The 24,747-nt window shown below is 40.7% G+C and overlaps 4 protein-coding genes across 4 annotated transcripts in view; 2 read left to right on the top strand and 2 right to left on the bottom strand.

Moving 5' to 3' along the window:
* Positions 1–999, bottom strand: part of dpf3 (D4, zinc and double PHD fingers, family 3) — a 36,097-nt gene extending 35,098 nt beyond the window's left edge. Inside the window, exon 1 of the mRNA XM_037685365.1 lies at positions 968–999. Coding sequence (XP_037541293.1) covers positions 968–999 — 32 coding nt within the window. The remainder of the gene's footprint in view (positions 1–967) is intronic.
* A 1,218-nt stretch (positions 1,000–2,217) lies between these two features.
* On the top strand, positions 2,218–9,420 carry wdr21 (WD repeat domain 21). Its single transcript, XM_037685364.1, has 13 exons — positions 2,218–2,641; positions 2,760–2,854; positions 4,618–4,775; positions 4,890–4,972; positions 5,152–5,254; positions 5,352–5,495; positions 5,649–5,698; positions 7,014–7,093; positions 7,222–7,314; positions 8,245–8,342; positions 8,414–8,590; positions 8,717–8,831; positions 8,908–9,420. Exons 1-13 carry the CDS (start codon positions 2,556–2,558, stop codon positions 9,132–9,134), a joined length of 1,509 nt encoding a protein of 502 aa, XP_037541292.1. The 5' UTR covers positions 2,218–2,555; the 3' UTR covers positions 9,135–9,420.
* Positions 9,421–12,048: 2,628 nt separating this feature from the next.
* On the bottom strand, positions 12,049–19,193 carry zfyve1 (zinc finger, FYVE domain containing 1). The gene is made up of 13 exons (XM_037685362.1): positions 18,995–19,193; positions 18,153–18,633; positions 17,829–18,072; positions 17,473–17,733; positions 17,141–17,355; positions 16,881–16,987; positions 15,312–15,420; positions 15,136–15,233; positions 14,839–14,956; positions 14,451–14,621; positions 14,146–14,326; positions 13,292–13,405; positions 12,049–12,869 (listed from the first exon to the last, which is right to left on the bottom strand). The coding sequence occupies exons 2-13, from the start codon at positions 18,624–18,626 to the stop codon at positions 12,637–12,639; spliced, it is 2,325 nt and encodes a 774-aa protein (XP_037541290.1). The 5' UTR covers positions 18,627–18,633; positions 18,995–19,193; the 3' UTR covers positions 12,049–12,636.
* An 899-nt stretch (positions 19,194–20,092) lies between these two features.
* Positions 20,093–21,396, top strand: pigh (phosphatidylinositol glycan anchor biosynthesis, class H). Its single transcript, XM_037685363.1, has 4 exons — positions 20,093–20,269; positions 20,625–20,834; positions 20,906–20,989; positions 21,151–21,396. Exons 1-4 carry the CDS (start codon positions 20,093–20,095, stop codon positions 21,223–21,225), a joined length of 546 nt encoding a protein of 181 aa, XP_037541291.1. The 3' UTR covers positions 21,226–21,396.
* Positions 21,397–24,747: the final 3,351 nt, after the last annotated feature.

Below are 24,747 nucleotides of genomic sequence, written 5' to 3'. Positions count from 1 at the left end.
AAGCTAAAACTAGCAGAGCATTGCCTAAAATATAAAAATGGCAAAAGCCTAGTTAAAGGTTTAATGTAGCAGCATGTAGCTAAAAGTAGCAGAACATTAGCGAAATCGAAAAACAGCAAAAGGCTAATTAAAGGTTCAAACGTAGCAGCATGTAGCTAAAAGCTAAAAGCAACAAAACCTGTAGAAGCAAATATCAAAGAGAACAATGTATTTAATGGAACTGAAAAGATCTCAACGAATTTCTATACATAATTTGTCTAAAAGTAACTACAGTATTTTGAAAATCATAAAACGTAAAAAATAGAAATCACAGCATCCATCTCCTGGATGAGGTGAACATTTTGATGAATGGCGGGATAAAATAGCACCAAATGTGCAGAAGTAAGTTGCAGAAAAATAAATAATAAATTACAAAAAACATGTAAAACACTCATCTGAAAGCTGAATCAGTCTCCACACAATCAATAATGCACAAAGTCTCGTGAACAAAAGAGACCATTCATACATATCTGTGGTCCACAAACTCAAATTTAATGTTATTTACCATGGGAGGAGAAAACCCCTTCCACAGAGGTTTGTCCCCTCAGCATCCGATGTGTGACATCTTATTAAATGTCTTTGAATGCATCAGTTTCCTAATTTAATCAATCTGAAATAAGTGAGATGTTTGCATGAGGATTTCCACGCAGGAGTTCCCATGTGCAAACTTCTAAAAAACAAGTTTCTGTCCGGGTGGAAACAGAGGGAGTGTTCGCTTTGACATTTTCTGCATGCTTTTCAGCTGCTGCACAACACAGCACGGAGGCAACGATACCTGATCATCAATGAAAGTGCACGAGAAATTACATTCATCATCCCTGCTACAGAAATAAACATGACTTTAATACATGCGTGCTTGCATCTGATCAATCAAGCGATGCGGTCATTTCACCGAGAAGAGAAGAGGAGGAAAAAAAATCATACTCACGATTTTAATGGATTATGAATGACAGTCGCCATCTTTCTGCAAGAATGTAACGCAATAATCTAAATCTGTGTGCAGTTTGGGACCCTTTGAAAAAAAAAAGGAAAAACAACCAATGCTGCCCTGTTCTCTGTGATTCCTACCAATACAACACCAGCATTAAGACATTAGGGCGTGGCTTCAGTGAAATATGTCAACAGACCCTCCGCTGGAAACATCCCACCGAACAAAGTTGATGCCGCTTCAAAATTACCTTAATTGGGGTATTTAATTATTATTATTATTATTTTTACAAACAGCGTGTTTTATTGTTTCTTCACTGCCGCAATAATTCGTCTTTATATGTATAATCTAATAACTCTAAGGCAATGAATTAATGACCTGTATCTATAGATTCCATGTTTTGTTTTTATGTACTGTGCAGATCATTTCTTACAGGATACACATGCAGCGTTCAATGTCCCTCGGAAATACGAATACATAAAATCATGGAGGAACAAGTGCGCCGTGCTTTGTTGTATTGCCCGTCTATTAATAAAGTTCTCATTAGTTTTTATATACGTGACATGTCCTAGTAAATAAATACGTAATAATAAGGCAGATTAAGGTTTGTCCAATAAATTCAAATAAGATTAAAAAGCAAAAATAAATGTCCAATAATTCTTAGATTTTATATTTAGTTTAATATTGAAATAGGACGTCAAACTTGACAAAAAATACTATTATTAAAATTGGACTTCTTACGGCTTTTACAAAAAAAAAAAAAAAATTCTAGCTGGAAGACAAAAGTACACTGACCAATTGACTGCAAATGCAGCATTTCGTTAAACGTAAAAACAACCAATGAAAGCCTGAAACGTCATAAGTTTGTTGTTAGAAATGAGCCAATGAAACGTGTGAAAGGCGGGAGACTTGAATGCTGCATTCGCTGTCATCTAGAAACTCTTTTACGGATTGGAAAACAAACGCATAAACATGTTTAAAAATTAAATCAAAGTTGATTGATTTTATTTCTGCTCACTTGTCTAAAATAGTTTTCAAACTAAAAAATATTGTTAAGATACTTTTGCTAAATAAAAGCGTAACAATAAAATATTTATTTAGGTACAAATTATGCGTTTTATTTAATTTATGTGCCTCTTGAGGGCACTGACTATTGTTGATCGATATTTGTATAAGCAGTAACGCAAACTCGGAGAAAATGTTTCTTTTTTTTTCCTAATCCAAAAAAAAACGACAATTTGAGGGAAAAAATGTTGCCATTTAAGCGGCGTTTTCTAACTTCCGAGGCACATCAAACGCCACAATATTGATAAACACTTAGCTCGAGGGATTTGACGATCGTATTCGTATATACTAGCTTAATAAAAGTTTTAAAGTTCGTTCGTCCTCAACCGTGTTCATCAAACTTCAGAACAATCAGTAAAGGGTACATTGGAAAAGTCCATGATCCAGGTTTCACGCGTTGAGAAGCCTGAAGCTAGCACGTTGCTAACTTAGCTAACACGTTGCACCTCGTCGCCTCCCTCCACAAAAGTAAAGGACAGATAAAGTAATGTGACAAAACTGACTGTGTGAGGCAAGAAGAGAGATGAAGAGAGGGAACTGGAAACAAGGTCGTCGTCGCCGTGGATGGCGCAGGAGCAACCGTCAGACATTTCAAGGCGACGAACAGTGGTAATCATTTATATGTGAGGCACATGGACATTAAATGTGTCGTGATTACATTGAACGTCTCATACAATGTTTATGATCGCATGTCCCAAACCCTTTTATTTTCTTGATCTGTTCACAGGTATGAACATAATGAAGCTGGGCCATCAAACAGAGCTTCTCAGAGCTATGATAACCAATCTGCCTCATTTTCCTCATCCAGCTATACAGCACCAGGTATCAGTGTTGCCAGATGGCACAAAAACCAGCCCAATCAAGATATTGTTATATTTACTGTTTGAACACACATACACACAATACCCCCCACCTCTTGCAAAGATATATTGGTGTTTACATGTTCATCGATGTGATTGATCAAAATCAGTCAAATGTGAATGTTAGTGCTCTTTATTCAGAAAATCAACATGTCACATTTCAGGATCTGGTTATTGTAGACACAGATTAAATGTTCAATATGAATATTTCTATATTTATCACCACAGGCATAGTGTTACACACATTTGTAAACACTCAAAATAATACATATGTTGGTTTAGTGCTTACCTTTAACCTAAATATTTAAGGAGTAAACATTTTTAATAATCACTTTAAAAGTTATAAATGTTATCTTTGGTGCCTGTTTGTTTTCCAAATGTATTAGTGTGTGTGAATGACAGGCATTAACATAAAACACTTTCTAGAACGGTGCTTTATGAAGTTCAGTCTATTTCCTTCTATCAGTTGACCGGCAGTTCTGCCACATCCATTATGGCGGCCGCTCCGACGTACGGCTGCAACGAGTCGGCCCACTCAACGAGGTGTCCACTGAAACTGCCTCATCAGTTCTCTGTTGTGAACGCCCTGGCCCATGGAGAACGTTCAGGGAAGCTTTGCTATGAAATAATGATGAATGATTGTTGGAAATGTGTTTAATAAGTTAACTCAAAAACCTCCGATCTGACTCCAAATCTGCCCAAATTATCCCCACCCACCCAAAGCAATTTTTACCTGCAAAATCAGAATGAAAACCGCCTTATCTGGCAACACTGCCTGGTATGTGGACTCACTGTATGGCAAGCAGTTGCAATATATAAACGAACCATGCACTTCTCTCTTGATTACTTTTAAGAGATCTTGACAATATTGTTCCTTCTAGTTAACTGCTCCTAATTACTGGTCAGAGTTAAATGTATGTAAATACATCTTAACCAATCTCCCTACGAGTAATTTATTTATTTTTAAGATTTCCACAACAAAAAAGTTGTAAAAAGTTGTAAAAAGTAAAAAAGTTTTTGTGTTAATTTTAATCTGTATTGTTTAGACCAGTGTTTTCCAAAGTTGGGATTGGGACTCCACAGTAGGTCATGCCACACCCAGTAAGGGATCTTGAGATGATTTCCAGAAATCAAATACTGTTTACCGGTAGTACTGATATTACCGGTAATGCCATATGTTTTGATAATTGCTACAAAAAATATATAAAGTAGAAGTCTTAAATATGGTGAAAATACTGTTAATAGTTGATGAGGCTGTTTGTAGTACAAATACATTCTTTTTAAATTTACTTATTAGCGACACTTTGACCAGGGACAGTTGACGAGGCGGGTCTCTGCCACCATTGTTGTGGGTCAGAAAACTTTGGGATCCACTGGTTTACACTGAATAAGTATTGCAGAGCTTCATAAATTAGTTCTTCCATGTCAAAAAGAACATATTTCAGAGTTTTAGAAGGGCTTTTCTTCCTGTGTCTAATTAACATTTTAGATAACTAATATTTTGAATAGCAGAAATATTCATTTTATCTAGAATGAACTGATTTGTGGTTACCTGCTTTGGATAGCCAAATAAGCAATAAATCCACTTGCCATATGCTTGGGTCATATACTGACAATAAAACTACAAATCATCATCAAAGTACTCCTGCATTTTCTCACCACAGATGAGACGTGAGTGTGGATTAAGTTAAAACAAAATGTTTTAAATGCTTTACATTCTGACAGAGTTGCCAGGTTTCTACTTTGACCCGGAGAAGAACTGCTACTTCCGTCTGCTGCCCGGACACAACAACTGTAACCCTCTGACCAGGGAGCAGCTGCTAAAGAAGGAACGGGAGAAACGGAGGCATGAGATGCTCACAGAAGATGAAAAGCCAAGAAAAGTGCGTCTGTTTTAAGCACTCCGTGTTGAACTTGTAAATTATTTTTGTAATCCTGGATGGATTTCAGGTGAGTGGATTTGACGTTTTCCTTTTTTGTTTTTTTGTTTTTCCTAGAAAGCACCAAGAGCAGGGCTGAACACGTCACTGCTGCTGCAGAAGAGGCATCTTGGGCTCTTACGGGAGAACTCCTACTGCAGGTTTGTGTGTCCATCCTGGACATGTTGTGTGTCCCACATCCAGTGCAGTTCCCTCGGCTGTAACGTCACTCTAAAAGTGGAATGTGTTTAGAGCTTTGTCCATAATAACTAATGATGATGCAAATTATCTTTGAAAGAGCCACACAGACCGATGACTGCTTGTTTTTTCTGGTTTCCAGGTTCATCCATGAGGTGAAGGCCAGCTGCATGAGGCGCCACAAGCTGGAGATTCAGATCACGGACGACAGCAACCCCAACGCCCACAACTTCAGACGCTTAGTGGTGAGGACCCACAGCGGCACCCCAGCGTTAAAAAAAAAAAAGAAACGCACCTCCATGTGCAGAACTTGATCCCAACCTTTCATCCTAACCTTCTCAGGGGGATTCGGCAAGTGAGCGAGTGTTCACGGTCAACGACGTCACTCACGGCGGCTGCCAGTACGGCATCATGAACTTCAGCAGCAGCAGCCGGGGCTCTCTGCTCGCTGAAATGTGCGATAACCTCTACTTCACCAATCGCAAGGTGGAACCGTTTCACCCGTGTTCACACTTTTATGTTGAATGTGAATTCAGCTCTTGTGCTTCTTTTTTTTCTGTCCGGCGCGCTGCCTTGGAGCCATGTTAGTTTAGGTAAACGTGATCAGTTGTGTCCTAATACTGCTTCAATGTGTTCCAGGTGAACTCTGTCTGCTGGGCCTCGGTCAACTACCCTGACTCGCACATTTTGTATCCTTCTGCAGCGTCACTCATTTGAAAACTCTTTGTTTATAAATGTTTATGAAGCATTCACACGGTTGTGATCCGTTTTTCTTTCGTATGTTTTTTTAACGATCCCACAGTTTTCAAGCGATTTCAACAAATCATAACAAAATGTTCAGCTCTTTCAGGACAGTCCTGCTATGACTTTTGGTGTTGATGCAACTTTAGCTTTTTGAAATATTTAGACTTTTCTGCCATTTTTTTTCTCTTAGAAAATGAATTGAGCTCGTTTTACATCCTTCAAATCTTTAGATCTGTTTACAACCTTTTACTGCTCCTTTCACATTCTGTTCTGGTTCAGCGTCCTTGTGCAAATTTTAACTTTTTTTCAGCTAATTTCAGCTTCTTGTGCTCCTTTGAGATGATTTCTGCACGTTTCAGCTATTTGTGCTATTTCATCTACTATTTACCTGTTTTATGCTCATTTGATATTTTCCTGCTAATTCCACATTTATTGCACTCTTTTCAACTTTTTTCAGCCTAATTCAGTAAAAATGGGATCCTTCCACTTTCTTGTTGGAATGTAAGCTTCTTTCTGCCTTTTTAGCTGCTTTTCAGCTGTTTTTGCAAATTTCAGCTTTTTTTTTTAAATTCCACTTTTTTGTGTTCATTTTTGCTTCTCTCTGCCAAATTGGTTAAACATGTTCTGCGTTCTTCTACTAATTTAAGCTTTTTTTTATAGCTTTTCAGCTACAGTATCTTTTTAGCTAATGTAAGCTTGTTATGCTTCTTTCAGCTTTTTCTGCTAGTTTCAACTTTTTTGATATTTCAGCTACTATTTAGCAGTTTTTCTGCTAATTTTATATTTTTTCAGCTAACTCCACTTTTTTTTTTTTTGCTAATTTCAGCTCTTTCTACTCCCTTCTGGTAGTTTAAGTTTCTTTCTGCATTTTCAGCTACTTTTCAGTAATTTTTTTGTTGCTAATTTTAGCTTTTTTAGCTAGTTTGTGCTCATTTCTGCTTATTTAAACCTAATTCAGCAAATATGTGTTCTGTTTTCTTCTGATAATTTAGGCTTGTTCTTCCATTTCAGCTTCATTTCAGAATGTTTTTTTTTTTAGCTAATTTCAGCTGTTTTTCAGCAAGTTCTTCTGCAATAAGCGTTCCCACTTCATTTTCACAGGAAATGTAATTTCTCTAGTTTACATTATTGTACACTGTGGGTCCAGACTGAGCAATATGACTTAAATTCATACCGTCTTCCTTCTGGTAAACATTTTTAAATCATCTCTGTGTTCGGTGATCACGGCTTGTGTTTTTCCTTCACTGAGCGGATCGTTAGGCTGTGTCTGGTGGGAGCTGCCGACACTCCCGGCTGCGTTAGTTTACTTCCTGCTACGCTCTTCAGCAACTTCAATCAAGGTTTTTCATGTTTAGTCTGATACTTTAGATTTTCTGACTGGGATTTTAAAACTCCCGCATTAGAAGCGCATGTATATTTGTACGGACAGGTCATTGTTTCTGACTGTTCCTCCGTTTGATTTCCTCAGATCAGCCTGGGATGCTGTGCAGCTTTAAAATCTCCACAGCCTGGTCCTGTGCTTGGTGCCTCAATCCACAGTTTGACAAGACTTTCAGCACCGGTGAGTTTTATCTTGTAGAAAAACTTCTAAACCCGCTGGAGTTTCTTCTGTTTTACAGAGAAGCAGGTTACCGTATTTTTTGGCCTATAAGTCACTTTTTTTTGCATACCCTGTGACTTAAACACCGAAGCAACTTATTATGTTTTGATTTTTTTCCCATATTTATAAAACAATTTTTTGGCTGAAATATGACCATTTTCATTCATTCTGACTGAAAATATTGAACACTACCATTTTCAACCGCTAGATGGCACTCGAGTTCTATGGCATGCCATTGTGTCATGTAATAGGTAAACATGGCTATTAATGACGCAATTGGCTTGCCATACATAGCCTGCCACCGTCATCCAGCTCGATGGAGCAACCGTCAAATCAGCTTCATTTTGCTGCACCGCCCCGGCAAAATGCAGCTGATTTGACCACTGAAGTGCATTTATTAAGTAAAAGTTCAACTGAGACACACCTTTACTGTAATGTTGAGCAAACAAATAAATGTTTTAGGTGCTTATCTTGTTAAATTTTTGAAGAAATGCACAGCGAGCCGTCCCTCTGCGCGCTCCTCCTTCCACGAATCGGCTTTTGAAATGCAGCTGATTTGACCGTCAAAGTGCATTTATTAAGGACAAGTTAGACTGAGACACATCTTTGCTATAATTTTGATCAAACAAATATATATTTTTAAAGTGTTAATCTTGTTAAGTTCTTGTTAAAGGCCTCCCGTGCACGCTCCCGCAGCCGCCATTTGGCAGCCACTCGGTTTTTGGCACAACACCGGCCCACGTTTCCAGGTCGTCAGCGGTGACGCGTAATAGATGCAACTTGTGTTTTTTTAATCGCTTTATTAGACATATTTGGAGTGATGCGACTTATAGGGCGGTGCAACATGTACGGCAGAAAATACGGTGCTAATATAGTCCTATTTGTTTGCAGGCCTGACCCGTAGAGTCATTCTGAAAGATGCCGAGACGGGACGAACGCAGACGTACGGAGTCGGCACTGACGTTCTGGCTCAACATTTTGCCCTCAGAGTGAGACGCTCGTCTCTTCAGTCGAGTATTAGATGTTTGCATTCTCTGGAGTTACACCTTCACCCTTCCAGGTCCCCGTCCTGTTTAACGGATGCCGATCAGGGGAGATTTTCAGCATGGACCTGCGGCAGCGCGTACGCAGGGATCACGGCTGGAAGGCCAAACGCTTCCATCACGAGTCGGCCATCACCTCCGTTCGACTTCTGCAGGATGAGAACTACCTGGTGGCTGCGGACATGCTGGGCCAGGTTCACCTCAGATCATCTTTTTCTTTTTTTTTTTAACTGTGACATTTTGGTCAAAGCAGCAGTTTTTAATATAAACTTATAGGTGCGTAGGACTTGTGACGAGGCTATAAGTGAATTCTCTTGCAGATCAAGCTGTGGGATGTGCGAGTAACAAAGCCGGTGCAGGAGTACAAGGGGCATCACAACGAGCACGCCTACCTTCCCGTCCACGTCAACGAGCACGAAGGACTCCTGTTAGCCGGTAAAAGATAGAATCCCCCGCACTACAAGGATGCAAAACTTGACACGTTTACCTGAGCAGCTCGTTTGTTTTGCAGTGGGTCAGGATTGCTACACAAGGATCTGGAGCCTAACGGATGCTCATCTGCTCAGGACCATCCCGTCACCCCATCCAGCTGCAAACGACGCGATCCCCAGCGTGGTCTTCTCCTCGAATCTGGGCGGCTGCATGGGGCTCCCCGGGCTGCTCATGGCCGTCAAACATGACCTGTACTACTACCCTTACAACACCGACTACCAGGAAGGAGAGCTGAGGGAGGGATAACGGCTGCTCGTTTGATGTTATTTTATTCAAAGGTTTGTTGTAGAAGGTTTCATTTGAGGGTGCAGTCAGGTTGTCAAAAACAGGGCTTCTATATATATTTCTTTTTTTTTCTACAATTTTTTAAATTATCTATGTGGAAAACGTTAGGAGGTCAAAGAAACGTGGCGAGTCTGAAGTTGGGTTGTGGAAAGAACAGCTTACTGCAGATATATGTGAAAACATTTGAAGTCACTTTTTTTTTTTTATAAAGCACATTTCAAAACAGCAGCTGTTGCCAAAGTGCTTCACAATAAGATCAAGGCAATTAAAAAGAAAATAACGATGTAATTAAAAGCATCAAAAATCAAAACGCAATAAAACCATGAAATACTAAATCAAATCACACTGTGTTAAACGTCAGTGAATACAGGTGCGTTTTTAAGAGATTTAAAAACAGGAAGTGAAGTGGCCTGTCTAATGTTCCAGAGTTTAGGGCCCGCGACTGAAAAAGCCCGATCTCTGAGCTGCATTTTTTGGTACAACCAAAAACAGCTGGTCAGATGATCTCGGCACCCGAGAAGGAACACATGGTTGCAGTAGGTCCGAGACGTACGAGGGTGCAAGGCCATTAATGCAATTAAAGGTCAACAGGAGATTTTTAAAATCTATTCTGATACGAACAGGGAGCCAGTGAAGGGAGGACAAAACTGGTGAAATGTGCTCAAACCTACGAGTTCCTGTTAATAGTTGAGCTGCAGCGTTTTGAAACGTGACCAACCACAACATTAAGCACGTTACAGTAGTCCAGCCGGGTTGTAATGACGACATGGACTATTTTTCAAGGTCACATCTGGTCGACACTGACTTGAGTTTAGCTTTTTAACTCCTTATCTAAATTCACAGCAGGTGATTCACTCAGACTAAAATTAAATATTTATCCATGCTTGTTTTTTTTTGTTTTGTTGTTCAAGCTATGTAAAATAGAATAATCACTACCAAAGTTAATAAATGTTGTAAACTGATCTTTTTCATTTATGCCCTCGTTTTCTAAATCTCGCAGCGTTGATGCTTTGTTCTACTTTAGTTGCAATTAGGCTCCAAGTTTCATTTGGCTCCATTTAAATGCTCACACCGTTTTTTAATTTAGATTTGACTTTTTAGATTTTTGGGGCGCCTGTGGCCGAGTGGTTAGAGCAGTTGTTCAATGCAAGAGTTGGGGGTTTGATTCCACCAGCAGTCGCATGTTGAAGTGTCCCTGGGCAAGACACTGAACCCCTCATTGCCTCCGATGTGTGTCCCATCGGTGTATGAATGTGATAAAGCTCTGATTATTCTTTGTATAGATCTAGTAGAGTGCTGTATGAATGGGTAAATGAGGACACAGATTGTGTTGTAAAGTGCTTTGAGTGTCTTGATCAGATGGACAGGTGCTATATAAATACAGTCCATTTACCATTTACAGCTACATTTGTTGTGGCGAGGTGCAAAAAAAGTCAGAATTCTGGCTAATCTCAGAATACTGAAGGGGAAAATTAACACTTTGGCCCTAATCCTTTCCCATAGAGATTAAAAAAATAACTTCTGTTTCATTCATTTTTACAGAGTTTGAAGCATCCAACTGTATACCTTTACTTTCATTGATCAGCTTAAATATTTGTTGGTTTTACGGTCTACAGCTGTTCCATTCATTCAGGACAAAGGTGAAGGTGGTTTATCAGTTTTGTATTCGACTCCAAAGAATTTTAGGATGGCTCTTTTGTTCCTGCGCTTCGTTCCCCCCCCCCCCCCCCCCCCGATTAAGAAAACAAGAAAGGAAGCTTTGAAACGCTTTTATTGCTTGAAGAATTCATCCAAGTGACCATTCAGGGTGAAAACTCATTTAAAACTTCCACTTGAAAAAAAAAAATCAAACTTCAATGACGTTTTACATCTCAGGAATTTTTTTTTTTTTTTTTTTAAAGTTGTGCAAAAATGATGAGGATGTGCTGCATTCTTCTAGAAGTGTACTTACAAATAACAGCTAATTTATAATTCAATCCAGGATGTTTTATCCAGGTTTAAAATGCTTGTAAATACATGTATCTATTTAATCATCAAATCAATAATAAAAAAAAAAAAAAGTTAAAAACTTGGCCTCAAGTTGTTCCGCATTTCTTCTGAAATCACACACGTTCAGGCCAGTTTCTGCAGTTTAATACACACACACAAGGAACATGAACACAACACTGACTGGCTTCATGCGATTCTAAAGAGGTCGTCTCCCTGATGGTTCTCTGGCCTGTTTGTCAACTTCACGTCCAAACCAGCTCTCATACAGTGATATTTAACAAAAAGTGAAAACCCCGACCACAGAATGTGTCGTAATAATCTGAAAACACAGCCGTGAAACACGCAGCGCAGTCGACGCTCTTAGCTAACGAGACGCCGCTTTATTTAAAACGTGAATTCCTCCAGTTCCTGTTTTGAGGGGCCAGCCTCAAACACGGTGGCTGTTCTCTACCTTCATGCTCGTGTGAACCAGTCACTATAAAAACAGTCCTTGTTGAGTTTAACCCTGCTGCTGTCGTCAAAAGTTTCTACTTTTAAAATAAAAAGAGGTAATATACAAATGTCCCTTTTACAGTAAACTTTGTCCACATATATTTACCATGACTTCAAAATTAAGGCTCTTTATTGAACTTTTCTAAGTCCAAAACTACAAAAGGTATAAGGGATAATTATTTAATTGGTAATAACTCTTTTATATTTCATTTTATTTAACCGTTATTTATACAGGTAGTTTCATTGAGTCACGAGGACTCATTTTCAGGAGATTGGGAGCAGATGGTGGCGGTTAAGGGCCTTGCTCAAGGGCCCAGAGCGGAGCCACTTAAGGTAGGTGTGGGTGTTTCACCTTTTCCACCTACATTTTGATGTTGTCAGTCCGGGGAGTCAAACCGGCGACTTTCCGATCACAGGCCCACCTTCTCTAACCTCTGCACCATCGCTCCCTAATAAGGATTTATTATTGGAATGATGCAACCGTATTCTCTGGACACAATGAAAGCAAGAGAGTTAATGTTAGCAGAGATGAAGTTGTGGAAAACTACTGAAACGTCGTCTGAAAGATGAAAATTAAATGTCAACCGTTTTGACGTTCTATGTTTTCCAAATAAACCAGTCCACGCTGTAAGATCCAGCCCTCCCATAGACACCGTTATTATCACGAGATCCAAGCAAACAGGCGTGACGACACAAAAGGTGCCATGCTCAAAGGGACGGTGGGGAAGTGGCTAAAGAGCTACAGAGGCGTGTTTTGAAATTCAAGTTTCACTTGGACGGTGTGTATTCGGTGTGATCAAGGAACTGAAATGACACGAGGCCGGTGTTGCAAAGAAGTCAAACTTCAGTCCAACTTTCCAACATCTAAACTGTAGCTAGACAAACCTCCGGTCGTCTTTTATCTTGGCTTTAATGTTCCAGTTTTCTTGGCGTTTTGCATTTTAAAAACCATTCCCGCTCCGACTCCTGATTTCCCTCGTTGCTAGAGCTCCCCGGATTTCTGGCTGCAGCCGTTGCAGACCCGCACCGGGTGGTCCCAGCCGCGGGACGGCACGGGGCGGCGTTCCTGAGAGCAGTCGCCACACACGCCCTGGCCGCAGGCGCGGCAGTGGTGGATGGACAGGCGGGGCTTGAACTCCTTTTGGCACTCGCAGCAGGAGTGGATGTCCTGATCGGGGACCCAGTAAGCTGGACGAGCTGCGTCCTTTACCAGGCCTGAAAACACATGAAATAAGAGACTTATAAACTTTTTTATTTATTTACTGTCAGAGGATTGAGCTACCAGAGAGATCTTTTCTCTCTCAGAGAGAGCTGCACGAGGAGCTGATTTGATCCTGCATGTGCAGCTGGGTGGCCGAGGTCATCCGTGTCTGCCTGTGAGCCGGGAGCTGATAAGATTATAAAAACAATTCTCACACACTGTCCGTGGCAGATTCACGTGACTGGGCTCCATGTATGTAGAACTTCTGTACATCTGTGTAACCTGCGGTGAGTCTGCTCTTGCAAGTAAAACTGATTAAAAATCTTCTCACGTCCTCGATTGTGGCTTCTTTGAGAAAGTAAAATGAACGGAGGATATTTTTATCCAACATTTATTCTTGGGTTGTTTTTGTTGTGCGGTCACGTGTAATGCTCACCAAGCGGTATGTCAATGGCACCAACGACGGCACCCAAGGTGTTCTGAACGGCCTCCCCGACCTTCCTGGCTATCAGGGTGCCTCCTTCTTCTTCTAAGGCAGCATCCAGTAACTCTACAAGAGGAAAGCATCAAATCCAACTCAATCTCATGAAACATAACAGAAAACTATACACAAAGTCTAAAGAGAGAAGGGATGATGGACAGAAGTGAGTTGTGTATGGTCGTCTGACTAGTTATTGACATACAGTCAGTACAAATTAGCAAATCCAAGGAAAAGTTGAAGTTGTTTGTGTGTTGGAATCGACCATTCAGAAACTGCCTTTATCTTGCCTAGATCAGACTTCACCCATCCGCTCTCGAAGATGCATCTTCGGAACGATGATGTAATGCAGAACTCACATTTTTCAGCCTTTACGCACATCGGTGAACGGGTGTCCCACATCTTTATCTGTCCATGAGCCAAAATACTGTTCCAAATGCTTGGAAAACAGGTTTTGTTCTACCTTTACTGAAGGGAGGAGACCCCGCTACACTGAACAACTTGCGACCAATCTCTAAACTCTTTATTTTTGATAAGGTTTTAGAGAAATTGATAAATACACAAGTCAAGAAGTATTTGGACTCATTTAACATCTTACCTCTCCATCAATCTGGTTTCAGGAAACAGCACAGCACTGCTTCACTGAAGGTTTTTAATGACGTCGTTGCAGCATTGGACGCTAAGGATTATTGCGCTGCACTTTACTTAGACCCGTTTAAAGCTTTTCACACTGTGGATCATGACATGTCATTGAATCTCTCTATGCACAGCTAGTCTGGGCTTCATTTACAAACAAGGATTCATTTGTATACCTGTAGAAATTTCCCTGTTGCGGAAACACGAGTCGCACACTCTGACAGGCGCGAGGCCCCAGCCCCTCTCTGGGACCGGACGGGTTTTGGAGGAGCAGGCGTCACAGAAACCCTCTCCACAGGCCCGGCAGTGGTGCTTGGTGTCGTTGGGCTGAAAGTCTTCCTCGCATTTATGACACTTCTGTAAAAGACAAAAAAAAAAGAAAACAAACGGGTGTTACAGCCAGATACCACAAGCTGCTCTACATACACACTAAATAATTCATCTACTATAAGATTACTTGTAATCTTGTACGGTTTTGTACCAGGATGAGAGAGTTGGGTCTCCAGTAGGTGGGAGCGATCTGATCGGTGAGCCAGGAAGTGACGGTCTTGGCAGGTTTGACGCTGAGCTCAGACACAGACTGAGAAATGTATTTGACACCATCCAGCAACCTCTGAGCTGCGTTGTTGTTGTCCTTCAAAAACCCATCAGACTGAAAACAAATCGCGAGTACAATGATGTAAAAATACACATTAACAGCACAGTTCTGTTATGGATTCATGCAAGGCGGCCTAACGTTGCCAAATACGGACATAAATACTGAAATGAACTTTTTTCTTACTAGGAGACTTTGAACTCTTAGCCTTTATTTTTAGTTTACCGACTCGTTTTAACAAAATCTCATTCAAGTCTTTCCACTTAGGGTTTACCCCTGGCCAGATGTGCTGGATCTCAGTCCGAACCACGGTTTCCACCGGGTCCTGGTTTCCGTACCAATACTGTCTGCTCCGGTAGATGACGCCACAGTTGGGACACTCAATCACATATCTGGACAAAAACAACAGTCCTCTCAGTTTCAGCACCAAAACATCCGTGAAACTCACAGTTTTGTCCCATAACTACGTAGATTTGGCAACCACTTCAAGTTTAACAAACGGAACGGTCGATACAATGCTAGCTAATATTAATTTACGCCAACTTTCTTTAAAACAGGTCTGTGGACTCACCCCGACCAAGCGTAGATAGCCAAACCAAACCACGGTGAGTCAGAGGAGGCCGTCGTTTTGGGAACCACTATGACCTCCTTTCCTCCCTCGTAGCACGCCTGCGTGATTCAGCACAACCAGAATCTCATGTAAACCAGGCAGGCTTCAGCCCATGCATGTGCGCTGCTTCTACTTGCCTTGCATGTGTAGATGCGATTGTCATATTGAGCAGAGTAGCGGCAACGATGTTTGGCTTCATGGTCAGCTCCTTCTTTCAGATGATTCATGCTTCTTTTGCAGCCCGACCTGCAGGACGGAGATCAGAGCTTGTTAGAATGTTTGGATAGTATTTTCAACTGACTCAGAAGCTGTTTAATGGGCCATCATGAGTGATTCTACAATTACAGTAGTCCCTCACTTATCGTGGGGGTTACGTTCCAGAAACCCCCGCGATAGGTGAAAATCTGCGAAGACATTATATTTATTTTAGTATTTATATATATTTTAAGGCTTTATAAACCCTTCCCATACTCTTACAATGTTCTAAACTCTCTAAGCCAGTGGTTCTCAAACTGGACCCTGGACCCCCGGGGGTCTGCGAACCAGTGCTCGGGGGTCCGCCAATTTTATTTTTATAAGCACGTATATGTTTAACAACCCGTTAAAACACCAAAATGCAGGAAATCGCATATACTTTATTCAAAATTTTCTGGGGGAGGACCCCAGACCCCCTGCACCACCACCCCGCCAGCTATTTGTATTCCAGCATGGATCCGTTTATAAACTCTGCTACTTGGTCTGACTACTGCTGTTATGATTCTGTTCAGTTTTATGTAAAGAGTTTCTGTAATAATTTGAAGAAGTGTCAGTACATTTATTATGTTCATTATGTGAAGAGGTAAAGTTTTAAAGTGGTTTTTGATACTTTTAATTTTCTCCAAAATGTAATGTTTGGAAGTTGAAATTAAAAACTTTGTTAATTAAGTGTGTCTTGAATGAAAAACACCCCATGTTAAAAAATATAAAACTTGTACTAACACTATTAAAGAACAGGTCTTAAGTATTTATGTTACATAAATATTTCCATTGCATTTAAGAGACAGAATGAAGAAAATTATTTAATAAACATGAGGGCTATGAGGGACTCCCTGAAACTTTTTCTTCCGTGTAAGGGGTCCCTGAACACTAAATTTTGAGAACCCCTGCTCTAAACGCTCTATAAGAGCACAGCGAAAGGGAACAGACAGACTGATGCTACAGTTACTGAGCCAATGCCAGGGGGGAGATTGGCCATCAGGAGCACCAGGACATTTCCCGGTGGCCTGGCCCGCTCAGTGATTGCCGAGGAGCTGGACCAAAGGCTCAGTTCGGATCACGCTTGATTTATTTTAAATAAACAATCCATGCCGCTCACTCAAGTATCCGCCTCACTGAAGCTCTCTGAGCAGTAGTGATGGGGAAAGACCCCACCCCCTCCTTTCACTGTCTGAGGCTGTCACAGCAGAGCAAATACACATGACAGGTTGTGCGCCCGCCTGTTGTGTGTCTCTGCTGGGGGTGGGGTCTGTCTTCCCCCATCACCAATCGTGTGTTGTGTACACTCTTGCGTTGAAAACCCGCAAAAGTCGAACCGCTAAGTATCGAGGGACTACTGTATTTCTTAATAAATTAAGCAGGTGGAAGTCTGAAGTTGTTTCCACAAGAAGCCAATGTGAACTCTGTTGTACCAGTTGCCGATTTGTTGCAGTGAGCAACGAGACACGTACCCACAGCTGAGGCAGATACTGGAGCAGGTGAAGTACTCATCTGGAAAGAAGGAGTTACTGGTCATGTGCTCATCTGGAATCTCTCCGTTGAAACGTTCGCTTAAAGCCTGAAAGATTCAGTAACATTTAAATTAACTCATTGTAGCTTTACGCTTAGACAAAAAAAAACAAAAAAAACATGAAATTATTTATGCTGCATCACGTTTTTTAAAGCCCGGAAATATGACTATGCACACATTCCTGCAGATTAGCATCCCCACCTGCAGGGCCTTATAGATGACGCTAGCCGAGCGTGGCGATCGGGTGGTGTTGTTATCCAGCTGGTGCTCCAGGCTGCGCAGCAAACCGCTAAAGTCCGTGGGAGGGTTGTAGGTCCGAGTCCCACGGTACTGAATGGAGCTGAACGCTTCTGGAAACAAGCCCAGTTTCCTGAAACGCTCCTGGAGCAGACGCTCGGACGATTCCGAGGGTTTGTCTAAGTTTGGATAGCGTATTCAGACAGAGTGTAAGGCTCTCACGAAGACCATTCAATTCTACTCTAATGTTGCTAAATACATCTGAACAAGGTTTGGAGCAGAAACAGGGTTCAAACCTGATCCTAGGAGCTTGGTGTGGACGGTCTCGTGGAAAATTATAACCGTGGGGCCCAGGGTAGACAAAGGAACGTCCAGACCACAGCGGGTGGTGGTCGCCTTCAGCTCCCTGGTGAAATGCTTTAAGTAGGCGTCAGATGCGTCACCGAGGAACTTGAAGAGATCATCGTGGAGACGGTCGGCGTGCGTCCGGTAGATAATCACGTCAGAGATAGCCAGGACTTTAAGGAGAAGCCGTGTTCGCTGGCCCTGATTGGCTCCTGACGAGTCAAACAAATGAAAATGAGGAGAGTAAAGGAATGTCAACTGTGCCGTTTTTGTTATAATATTGAGCTAATCGATTATTTGTCCATACCAGCCCCAAGCAACCCCTCAGTGTCGATGACAATGACCCGATGCAGAGGGTCCAAAGCCGACCAAACACCCACAGTGCAGGACTCCTGGGTGGGGGAGGTCTTGAACACTTCTCTTCCCAGAAAGAAGGTGTGGTTCAGAGTGTGGGATTTGCCTTCCCCGGTGTTGCCAAAGATGGAGACCACCTTGAGGAGCTCATCAGGACTGCAGCCCAGCCTGAGGACGAAATCCTCTTCATCCTTCACCTGAAAATCAAAGACATCTTCTCAGAACAACAAATCTTTAAACAGAAGCTGTAAGGTTTGATTTGTTTTTAGAGAACTACCTTCATCTCCTCCCTCTCGTCAACTAAAAGAAAGCTGAACACCTTCTCCAGCTTGGATTTGAGGATCTCCATCTCCATCTCCTCAGCACTGCTCTCCTGAGCAGCTTTGGTGGGGGGGTACACCGTCAGAGGGTGCTTCCTCTTGTTGACCCCACTGTGGGTGCGTTTCTGGCAGTCTAAACACAGGTTGATCTTGCAGCCCTGGCAGCGCACCACCGCTCGGAGTCTGACGACGCAGCTGTTGTCACCTTTACACGAGTCGCAGAAGGGGACGTGGCCCGTCGTGATCCGAACCCGTTCGTGGTTCTTCATGCGCTCCTGGCGATGGAGCTCCAGTTCGCAGCGGGCACACTGCAAGCTGCCGCATTCGTCGCATTCGAACGCAGCCTCGTCTGAACCTCCGCAGGCGTAGCTCTCCTGACAAACCAGGACTGTGTTCATCCCTTTATCCACAGCTGGACTCTGACCACTCATGTTGAACCTGAAAGGTCAAACAGGTCACTTTGACACCAACAAACTGTGACATGCGGACGCAAAGCAGAGGCGAATGTAAAGAGTTCTAAACAAAAATCACTTCCCACTGCAGTTTAACAAGTCCTCCAACACACCTGCCTGAACTATTCTTTGTTACTTTTAGTGCATTTACATTAAAAATGCGTTTATCGTCTTAGTTTTTAAACTTTTTTACAACATTTTTACAATGCTAGGCTTCTAGTTGTAGCCTTCTGTGCTGGTCATAACGCCCGTAAACACACCACGAATAATAAACAACCAGCAGCTAACAGGCTATCACACAAAGAGACCAATTCAACAAAAACAAACACTGATTTCGGTCCACTGACCTGGTACTAGCGCTGCTGCCACCAATCCGAGACAAATCCTTCCCGAGAAGACGTCTTCTCTCTAGAACTGGACAAGTTTACTGTCTAAGACCATACTGCCGAGTGCCACATACTCAAGCTAACAGCAGGGAGAAAGTTAGCCAACACCGGCTGTATCAGCAGCTCCTGGTAGTTGTTGTTGCAGCTGATCGGCTTGTTTTTGTCCACGGGTGAAAAGTCATTGCTTCGCAAAGCATTCTGGGAAATGTAGTAGTACCATAATGAGTGTAATTACGAAATAGAGGTGAAATTTTAAATTTGCTGTAAAGAAAAAGCCATAATAAGTCATAATTATTAAACAAATATTAGATTTTTATATTTAAAAATGTCCAGAATTTGTTCATTAGACCATTACGCAACATTCAATATACGTTCGAATTATCAAGTGTTAATTTGTAAAATTATTATTAATAATAATAATAATAACAGTTATTATTATTTTTCTTTTCTGACAAAAAATTTAAAAGTAAACAAATTAAATACAGTAATACAGTAGAGTGGCGATCCACTAGCAACAAACAATTTCCCATAATGCTTTGCTGCAGTAAGAGTTTGTTTGGTGTGTTCACCAGCGTGTGCCGATCCATTTAATTAGACGGAAACAAGCATTGAGTTTTAAACAAATCTTGTCAAAAATATAAAATAAACCCGTAGCAAATCAACCTGAATATTTTATTATAATGTAAAAAGTATCTTAGAGTATCTTTTTGTGATTAACTTTATAAAAATCTCGTATTTGTCAGTCACATTTGTTGAAGCTCTAGTTCAGCTCTGGATGCACTGGTGACAAAAACTAACAAACCTAAGTGGCTATTTCTTTGATACTTTGTTACATTCAGGAGTTGTTGTATTTATGTTGTTTTTTTTTAAATTATTTATAACAGCAGTAAGACAGCTGGTATATATTATTTTTTCCTCTTCGCTGGTCTTCTATTACCCTCCGTCTTCAGATGTTGCCGCTGACCTCTATTTACAGCAGTTAGCCTACGTTAGCTCACTGCTGCTAACTCCGTAACTCTCGTTGTCTTCGTCACTTTATCAGCATCTGGGTCTTGCTCAATGGAAGACGAAGCCTTCGCTAGTATAAGTAGCAAACCGATTACTCTGGATTGTCAGAGCCACTCCAGCTTTTGCAGGGAGTTCACTGTTAGCTCCCCTAAAGTGTCCATTGGGAAGGTGATGGTGTACACCTGTTCTGTGTGGCTTATAGCTTATGCAGTGTTCTTCTTCACAGAGGTAATTTACACAATTGCTACAATTTAGTTATTTCTCAAAACTAGCCAGACCTATGTTATTTGAGAGTGCACTATAATGGATGTTTGTTACATCAGTGAAAACACTTTTTTGATAGTGTTAATGTGACTCTAATGTGTTTGATTGTGATAGTAATTATAGATGACTGCTGACTGGTGGAGTTTTTGTTGTTAGCCAAATAAAATGATACTGCAACATAGTTTAAATGCCATACTTGTATGCAATAAAAATTGGTGCACTATACATGTAAATGATCAGAATTTCCTTTTAATATGTTGTAAACAGTCGTTTAAACACTTCCCAAAACCTGCATATAAATGTCTTCCTTTCTTTGCAGAACACGGCAGTTCTCTCCAGTGCTATCCTCATCACGCTCGCAGGCATGATGCTCCACATCCACTTTGTGAAGGTGGACCACGAGTCCCTGCTTGTCATAGGCTCTTTAGGCATCCAGGTGTCCTCCACATACGCCTCAGGTCGTGAGGTCACTACTTTCATTGAGATGAGCAAGATCAAAGATATTGTCATAAATGAAGCTATTTACATGGTACATACGCACCTATACATTTCTTACACGAGCGTGCAAATTTGAATTGAAACTAAATGCATTTACTTCAGCATCAGATCATCTACTATCTGTGTGTGCTGATGAAGGACCAGTCAGAGCCTAATGGAGTGTCTGGTGTGGTGCCATTATTTCAGGTGATTATGAACTCCATTTTCAGCCACATCACTAAAAAGGCTTTGTTTGTTTTTTTTAAGTTTTACTATTCCATTTTTCTTCTTAAAGCCTGTTAATGTATACTGTAATTTATTTGAAATTGTTTTCGTGAACATCCTTATTTTGGCGTTATTATTTTCAGAGCTCAAAGCCGAGACTCAACTGCTTGGTGAAGGTGTACAAAAGCTGCCAGGAGATTCTTTCAAAGTGCCAATGACTCTCAAGTTGTACAACGCCACCTCCTGAACAATGTGCTGTAAATATTTTAGGCCATTTTTAAAATGCTTAAAGGCAAAACAGTTTTGTCCCATTACTGTATACTGTATTCGATTTCATATTTTGGTCATGTTTTTATTATCCTTTTCACACTTTTATTAATGCCTACACTAACTAAAGATAATTTAATATTTTGCCATATATATATTACACTTTTAATGTTTTACTTTATCCTATACTGTAGTTATCTAAGTTAGTTTTAGAAATTCGCCCTAATTTTTACTTAAGTAAACTGTCTCTGGGTTTAGAATAAAATTACATCTATTTTCTTATTTCTGTTAGAATAGATTGGTTAAGCTAATTTATTTGTTCTGTAAACAGTTTGTATATTTCTATTATGAAAAAATAATTGTTTCACCACCTTTTTTCATCAGTAGGGGGCAGCACTACACTTTAAAATGAAACTAGTAAATACAGATTTGTAAAAAATCTTTGCGTGTGTGTGTGTCCCTTCCCCCTTCTCTCTCAAAAACATAGTAAAATCTCTCCTGAACCACAGCAAAATGTCATTAGCCTACACCAAAACATAACCAAGTCAATTTTATAGTTAAGCGCAAATTTGCTGAGGTCATTTCCAACACATGCTCCAAGTGCTAACACATCTCGCAATATTTCACAAACGTACACGAGATTGTGCATAACATCATAACGATTGACTAAAACTTTTTTCAGTCCCTTCTCAGCATAAGATGATTGTAGTTTAACTTTCTTGCATAAAATGTGGCACAAGGTATCAGTTCTAAGAAATACAAGGCCTTTAATGCAATATATTTTTTACTCACTTTGAAAACGATTGTTTAATTTCCATAGAAGCAGTTGGTAAAGTTCCCTCAGAAGTCTGCCATGTTACTGTGATTAAACCGACATGTTTGTGTGGAGTTGTTTGATGTCTCAGACCAAATTAAAGAGCTCCATCTGGGATCTTTTGTAGGTTTTTTATTTATTTAATTATGCTTATTTATAGCTTTATCTGTCAGTCATAGTCATCAAGTTATATCAGATTGAGTTGGGAATTGTAAAGGGATAATTATAAGGAAACTATTGTCATTCGCATCACGTGAGGTGGAGCGAAATTGTGTATTCGAGGTCAACGAGTTTGCAGTGAGCAACACAAATATGTTTAAAGCAAATGTATCAGTAACTCAAAAGACTAATTTTAATCTGAAATGAAATTACAATTAAATATAGACATTGTTTTATTAATTAATGCATACAATAAAGAAAGATGGGGGTATAAGAAGTTCAGTTATCCAGGAACAGCTCAGGAGTTTAGCCGCTGCTCCTCCACATCGAGAGGAGCCAGGTGAAGTGGTTCTGTCAAATGGTAAAGTTGCCCCCAGGATGAGATGTCCAGCTGGAAGGAGACCACAGAAGACCTAGGACACATTGGAGAGACCTGGGAACACTGGAGTGGAGCTGCGATTTCTAACTCGGGCCAAAATGATGTGCTTGATGGGTGTGCCGGGTCGGTCTGAGACTTTTGATGTGGTTTTACGAATATACAGCGCAAAGAAAACTAAATACGAATGCACAATATACAACTGTGTATACTTGTTGAGGAGGAGGCAGTAAGTTTAATTGATGAGAATGAGACATAAATAAAATAAGGTGCAGAATTTACAAAGTAATCGGACTGTGAAAAGAGAGTAACGCTGGCGCATTGCGCAATAATTGTGCATGTGGCCCTACCCGCCCTGCTTTTATCACACATCTGAGGATGTGCAATTGACCCACAACAAGTGACATAATGGAGCTGGAAAGTATTAAACAAAATATAAAAATAGGGGAACTAACTACAAAGCCAGCACAGTGAAACCTGCTGATGTGTGTCAGGTCAGGTACACGCTCAGGCCGGTTGAAAGAGGTAAAAAAAAGTCTTAAGCTTCTGATGGACAACCGGATCATCGGCCGCGTGCGTCCGCTGACTGGCCGATTGAAACGGGTAAAAAAAAAAAAAAGGTCCTGTTAAGCTTCAGATGGATCATTGATCGTCACATCAGCTGACTGGCCAGATGGATCACCAGATCGGCCGCGCGCGTCCCACTCCACACCCTGCCGTCATCTGCGGTGAAGGAAGTTGCAGCATCTGAAGCTCCAAAAGCCGACGCGATCAGCACATTTAATTAAAATAGTCTTGTTCCATTTTCCAAATAATTTTGCTCTAAATATATTTTTATTCATCTGTATAACAGCCTATTTTTAGAGTTGATTTTTTTTTAGGCTAGTCGTTTTGTATGTTAATATACATTTTTGTGATTTGTTAATAAACAAGAAATCTTATATCTTCCTTTCTTTGAAATACATTTTTTAAATTATCATTTGCTTACAAAAACAGTAAAAGCTTAATTTAAATTTTAAAAAGTCGGGGTGTGGGGGTTCAGGTTCAGGCCTGCAATTACAGTTAATTGGTCGGGTCGGTCTCGGACAAAATGGCTACAGGCTCAGGTCGGGTTGGATTTTTTAGGCCCAAATGCAACTTTACACTGGAGTCCTCCCAGAAGAGGCGGCTGTGGAAAGAGATGTCCTCCCTGCTCAAACTGCATGGGAACAAGTGGAAGATGATGGATTTTTAAAGAAAACGGTTCCTTCTCAGTGCTAAACAGTGCCTGTGAGTGTCAACCAACCAGAAATGATTAATAAAATTGCAACCAGAAAAAAAGCCAACATTTTGTTGGGTGCTGGTTGACAAAATTGTATAAATAAAGCTTGAAATGCCAGGAAGTCCATCATGTGTGCAGTGGGAACTGTGATTGATGGCCACTCTCCTAGTTGAGACAAGAAATTCCACGTCCTTACCACAATGGCCTCTCCAGCTTCAAATCGAGCTCAAAATTCATTTTTTGCATTTTGCTTCTTGTTAACTGCAGATTCTCATCAGCAAATGTATAGCTCAGTTATATTCCAAAGAAAAATTAATGATGATGCCAGATGTCACCCAAACAGTGCTGGAACTATTTTTAAGTCTAACAAAACATATTGTTTTTTTGTAAGTAAAATTTTCTACTTGTGGACTCTGAAGTTGATCTATTTTTCTAGAAACCTGCAGCCAGCAACTTCTTGTCAGCATTCATTTTTAAATGAGCCTCTTTGTTTTTTTTACGTGTGTACATTTTTTCTCTTTTACACAGTTTTCTGGGTGTTTTTGGGTGTAACTTCAGAACCATCTGCAACAACACTCATACCTGTGTGTGAACTTTGCTCCATGGGGGTCAACAAAATAAGAAGGGTGTGAAATTCACGAAGCGAGGGATTGTCCTGCTGTGTAGAGTAGCTCTCTGAAAGGACAATACGTCTGTAGGTGTGAAACAGCCAGGGAACACCCTGCAGTGACACCTCAGCTGTTCCCATAAAGCAGCAACTTCCCCCCATGATCCCTTTCCCATCTACATTTAACCTACCTCACATATGTATTTATTACTCTGTGACTTAAGTGGCTGCTTATATTTATTTTAAAATATCATCC

The sequence above is a fragment of the Nematolebias whitei genome, chromosome 12 (assembly GCF_014905685.2).
Source record: "Nematolebias whitei isolate Nwh7 chromosome 12, NemWhi1, whole genome shotgun sequence".
Lineage (NCBI taxonomy): Eukaryota > Metazoa > Chordata > Actinopteri > Cyprinodontiformes > Rivulidae > Nematolebias > Nematolebias whitei.
The sequence above is the reverse complement of the archived record's forward strand: the minus strand, read 5'-3'. Positions and strand labels throughout refer to the sequence as shown.